The sequence below is a fragment of the Lolium perenne genome, chromosome 6 (assembly GCF_019359855.2).
Source record: "Lolium perenne isolate Kyuss_39 chromosome 6, Kyuss_2.0, whole genome shotgun sequence".
NCBI lineage: Eukaryota > Viridiplantae > Streptophyta > Magnoliopsida > Poales > Poaceae > Lolium > Lolium perenne.
The window spans coordinates 240,221,062-240,225,948 of record NC_067249.2 but is presented as its reverse complement, the minus strand read 5'-3'; the positions used below and the strand labels follow the sequence as shown (position 1 = coordinate 240,225,948).

The 4,887-nt window shown below is 48.7% G+C and overlaps 1 protein-coding gene across 1 annotated transcript; it reads left to right on the top strand.

Annotated features, from left to right (window-relative positions):
- Nucleotides 1-727: 727 nt before the first annotated feature.
- LOC127305705 (uncharacterized) lies at nt 728-3,842 on the top strand. The gene is made up of 3 exons (XM_051336220.2): nt 728-2,578; nt 2,702-2,936; nt 3,311-3,842. Exons 1-3 carry the CDS (start codon nt 869-871, stop codon nt 3,592-3,594), a joined length of 2,229 nt encoding a protein of 742 aa, XP_051192180.1. The 5' UTR covers nt 728-868; the 3' UTR covers nt 3,595-3,842.
- Nucleotides 3,843-4,887: the final 1,045 nt, after the last annotated feature.

Below are 4,887 nucleotides of genomic sequence, written 5' to 3'. Positions count from 1 at the left end.
CACCATACTCTAGATGTGTATGACCAGTATGACCACATGCACCACAGAATCTTGGCATTTTTTCAAACGTGATCGGATAGACTTCTCTTTCACCAGATCGAGACATAGATACAAAGCGGGCAAGGGGCTACCGCACATCCAATTTCACACGTGCTCGAACAAAGTTTCCAACCCCTTTGACATCCAGTTGAACTTCAACAACTTGTCCCACCTTTTTCTCTGTCAAATTTGTAATCAGTGATACTTTTTGATCGTCACCTTGTGAATTTGGATCCAAGTTGTAAAGTAAATTAGATCTATTGTTTCTGGTAGAGCTAACCCATCATAAGGTTCAATAGAAACTGACGAAACAACCAAGGCCCTCCTTTCTCCACTTTAAGACAATCTCCTAAACAAAAGCATTGAATTATAAAAAGGTTTGCCTCGATGTGTTGAAACTGTACCTCCCTCGCAGGACTCCACGCCACTCGCATATGTTGCTCAAACGATTGGGGAATGAAAAAATTGCAATATGTACTTTTGCCAAGGCCTCCACTTCATGCCCTCCTTAGGTGCTTGAAAACAAGATTATCATACTCATCCTCTTCAAATTTTAAGCGATGCAGCATATTATCCGTTTTCCACTGGCGAAGTCAAGAATCGGGCGAGCGAACGGAATCAGGCGGGCGAAGCAGAAGCCGACACGAAGAGAAACGGCAAACACTAGTACTCTAGTACTGTAATAAATTAAGGCCAAGGGTAGGGAGTGCCTCGGTTCTCTCTCGTCATATCTCGTAGAGAAAAAAGAAAGGTAAGTCGATTCCGCCGATCCCCAAATCAAAATCCTCCCACGGCCCGAGCTTCGAATCCCTAGCAGCAGGAGGGAGCTATGTTGTTGGGGAGACGGAACGTCGACCGCACCGACGGCGGCGCCGGCGCCGGCATCGACAACGGCGACACCAGCTACATCGGCGACGTCAGTGGCGTGTTCGCCCGCCTCCTCCGCATCTTCAGCCGCCGCGTTAGCGAGCCCCCCCGCGTATGCAAGCCACGCATCTACGTGACGGGCCGCCTTGATGACGAGGACGTCAAGCTTGGATTCCGCGATGGCACGGATGTGTTGGAGATGTGCTCGGAGCTTCTCGCCAGAATTCAGATCTACTACCAGCAGGCCAAGGTCTTCGACGCCGCCGCCGCCGGCTTCTCTTTCGGTCTCTTGGATCCCCTCTCCAACATCATCGTCAACACCTTCATCGACAATGCTGACGTCTTCGAGACAGAGGAAGATGATGACCAGGCCACTTCTCTGTGGCATGGACGACAGACTGATGGTGATGGTCAGATCGACGACCGGGACATGAACCAGCGGTCGCTCAACGGCCTCGTCGCCTTCCTGGCCGGCCTCTTCCCCCACCTCAGCGACGTGCAGGCCCTGTGGTACCTCCACAAGGCCAAGGCTGACCCTCTCGTCGCCGCCCGCATCATCATCAACCACCGCCGGATGGACCACAGCTTCAGGTTTGGTTCCGATGCTACCGCGGCAGCCGTCCAAACGGCTCTACGCTGCGCCGCCGCTGCCGCGGACCACCCCAATCCGAAGCGCTTCCTTACAGGGTGGAGGATACTTTCACCAAGTCTGAAGAAGCTTGCCGCCGTGCTATCGCTGCCAGCCCCTGACGTGACCTCCAACTTGTTTGCGTCCATGCTGTCGCTGCTCGAGGAACAACCTCACGCACCCGTTTTCGACCTCGGCAGATCCTGGGAGCTAGCCTCATCTCGCCTCGTCACTCTCAGTCCAGACCTCGGAAGGGTGGTGTTTCCTGGGCATACGGCCATGAGGCGTATGCTTCTCACCACTATCCATGGATACTACCTGCAGGCACTTGCCAGGCTGCCCAGGGACCAACTCTGCTCTCAGCACCTGCTCTACAGCATGCTGCACTATGGCCACTGCTTCGGCCCACTTGACCCTGTGTCCAACATCATCCTCAATACTATCTGGTATAGCTCAGCCTGCCCGCTTCCCTCGTCGATACAAAATTCTAAGATGGACATGGTCAGCACCAGTGCCTTGCTGAGGATTGCAGTCAGGTCCTTCTACGGCCTCGTCTCCTTCCTATGCACCCGCTATGACACCCTCGCGGTTGATCGAGCTATGCATGATCTGCTCGAGGCTGGGGCTGACCTGCGAATCGCTGATCCCAACTTCCATGGTAACCACGCTGCTGCTGGAGGACGCATTCCATCTGCCACTGTCCTAGAGGCCTATGCTGCTGCGGCTGCTGCCGCATGCCACCCACAACCTCAAGCGCACATTGGGCTTCTCCGTCAATCTTCTCTGATTACACGGATGGGCTCCATTTATCTCAAGGGCACCGGCCCACTCTCCTGCGATGTTGTTTGCCGCCTCTCCAGTACTGCGCGGCACTTGTCCTCCAGCTACTTCCAAGGTCAACTGCTGCCACTGCCAGAAACCAGGGTGTTGGATAAGTTGACATACAACACGGTAAATCAACAGAAAATAAGCTTCTGGAACCAGCATGCTAGAGCTGTCACAATGGTGAAATCTGCAATGGATATGTACAACAGTCAACCTGGGGTTAGCTTCTTTAATTTGCTGCTCACTTTTTATCAATCATCTCACCTGCAAAACAATCTAGTATGTGATTTTTTTTTTGGGTGTTATGCGCAATTCTGAATTAATTTTCTTTGTCTTGTGAAGGTACCCAAATATGAACTTCATGTTATCTGCGGTGTCAATGAGTACGTACATGGCCCTGAGTACATCGCTGGCAACTATCGGAAATATCATCATTCCCATATCAATTTCCTTGCCACATGCAAAGATAGCCAATCTGCTGGTGCTCTTCCAGTTCTGTTCTTTGCCCAGTGGAGCAACCATGGCACCAAAGAGGAGTGCTTCTGCTGCCCTGTTGGGGTTCCACCTCTGAACTCGGGTATGCTCTTGTTTTGTTGTCCATTGAGATTTCATCGTTTTCACCAAGCAGATAATTCTCTGTTATTAGGTTATATCTATTCCACATTTATCTTGGGATAACTAACTGCATAACCTAAGGAGCCTCTTACAAATAATTATGATCTTTCCACTAAGATATCTTGTAATAACAGAACAGCTAATCTCCTTGTCGTTTATGCTTCATTTATCTGGGTTTACTATTTCTTGGAAAAATTAATAACCGGCTGCACTGCTCTTTCCATGTGTCATTATGTTCCTCTTTATATGCATGTCTCAAGTAATTGTCTTCAGATTAGAAACTTTGTCACTGCCATTTAGTACTATATGATTTGACTTCTTTTAACTGTATGGCAGAACAAGTCCGTTGTCTTTACTGTGAATACGAAGGGAGCAGGATTGTGCATCCTGCAAACGAGAGTTTCCACGGGCGTGACATTGAGTTTGAGAAGATGTTGTCCGGACGACTCTATTCAGGAAACTACACCAACAACTGCATCATCGTACATAGCTGCTCCTTGGCCTTTTGGGTAGATGATCTGGCAGACGACTGCATTTACTCTGTTGACCGTATTGATAATGATGATAAAGAAGATGGGGTGCCCCCAGTGGACTTCCAAAGATTGATATGGTTAACTTAATAGTATCACATAGTACCACCACCGAGCAGTGTGTTAATTCTACCCCCAGAGTTAGCTAGTATGCTAAATACTTGTATCTGAGCAAGAAGTATTTGCAAAATGCTCCGACTATTTCCCACTAATGGTCTAATGTCCTCGCTCTGGTTGGATTTGGAAAATAGGATTTGCTGCTACTGCGGGTGTCATTGTTGTTTCAGTTTAACGAGTGAACATACATGATGCTGTCAAGTCACTATGCCCTTTTCATATCATTGCAAGTGCAGTCTGATTGTACGTAATATATAATGCATCTGTGGAGAAAGAATCAGCATGAGTTCTTAACCAAAGCGTCCTGCACCAAAAGCTGGCAGGTAATAGTCTGTTCAAATCCCAGACTTATCTAGGCTTGATATATATCACTCAATTCCTTATGATGGGAACACCCACGTCTTGACGAAGATAATTTAAATTACACTCATCTCTTTTGTAATTGGTGAACAGTCACATATTAAGGATCCGATCTGTGTCTTTGTGTCACGAATCTCTGTGCCTTGAGTTTTTTTTTTCTCTCTCTCTCTCATTTTGGCTGGTTTTGGCTTAGTCAAGGTACCTTTTCTGGATTTTTTTTTGAATTTCATTTTGCCACTGTCTCTCAGACTGTTGTTTGCAACAGCGAGCGCAATGGCAGAGAGTTCGGCGGCGACCCTGCAGGCAGTGCGGCTGGGGAGGAGCGGTGCTTCGTGGGCCACCATCACTGCCCTGAAAGAGAGAGGTGTCTCCACAGCCTGCTCTGGCGGTGGTGGGTAGTGCTGTGGATCCGGAGATTGTTCGATTTGTGGCGGGAGAGGCTGGCGATTCACGATAGTCGAAAATATGGCCTCAGCTTTCCAGACGGTACTTTTGATGTCTGCCTTTTCTTTCTGCATCTGTGTGCTCTGATTTCAGTTTATCTCTAGCTCCTCTGCGTTTTCATTTTCGGGCAGTGTCGCAGGTGACACTGTCGATGCTAGGTCTGCATAGTTAGTGATAATTTTGTGCGGTGTGGATAGTTCTAAATTTTATGAGGTTGCGTTGCTGCTGTAGTTGCGGAGCTAATGCCGCCAGCCGTTTCACCGTCATGGCAAACCTGCAGAGTGCAGTGTTGAAAGTGGAGGTTGCTGTGGGAAGTAGGACGCAGAGCTATCTATGGGTTCGTGTTCGTGTTGAGCAGGAGTACGAGCTCGCCGAAGTTGGATTATGGTTCATATTAGGTTTCATCTGTTTTCGTGTTCTCTGTTGTGTGAGCTCCATCTGTACTTTTGGTTTCCTGTTTGT

Bases quoted from the DNA above. Each gene is read 5' to 3' on its own strand.
- LOC127305705 (XM_051336220.2), top strand. From the start codon at position 869: ATGTTGTTGGGGAGACGGAACGTCGACCGCACCGACGGCGGCGCCGGC. The intron at 2,579-2,701 runs GTTAGCTTCTTT...TGTCTTGTGAAG, and splicing joins TGTACAACAGTCAACCTGGG to GTACCCAAATATGAACTTCA. The intron at 2,937-3,310 runs GTATGCTCTTGT...ACTGTATGGCAG, and splicing joins GGTTCCACCTCTGAACTCGG to AACAAGTCCGTTGTCTTTAC.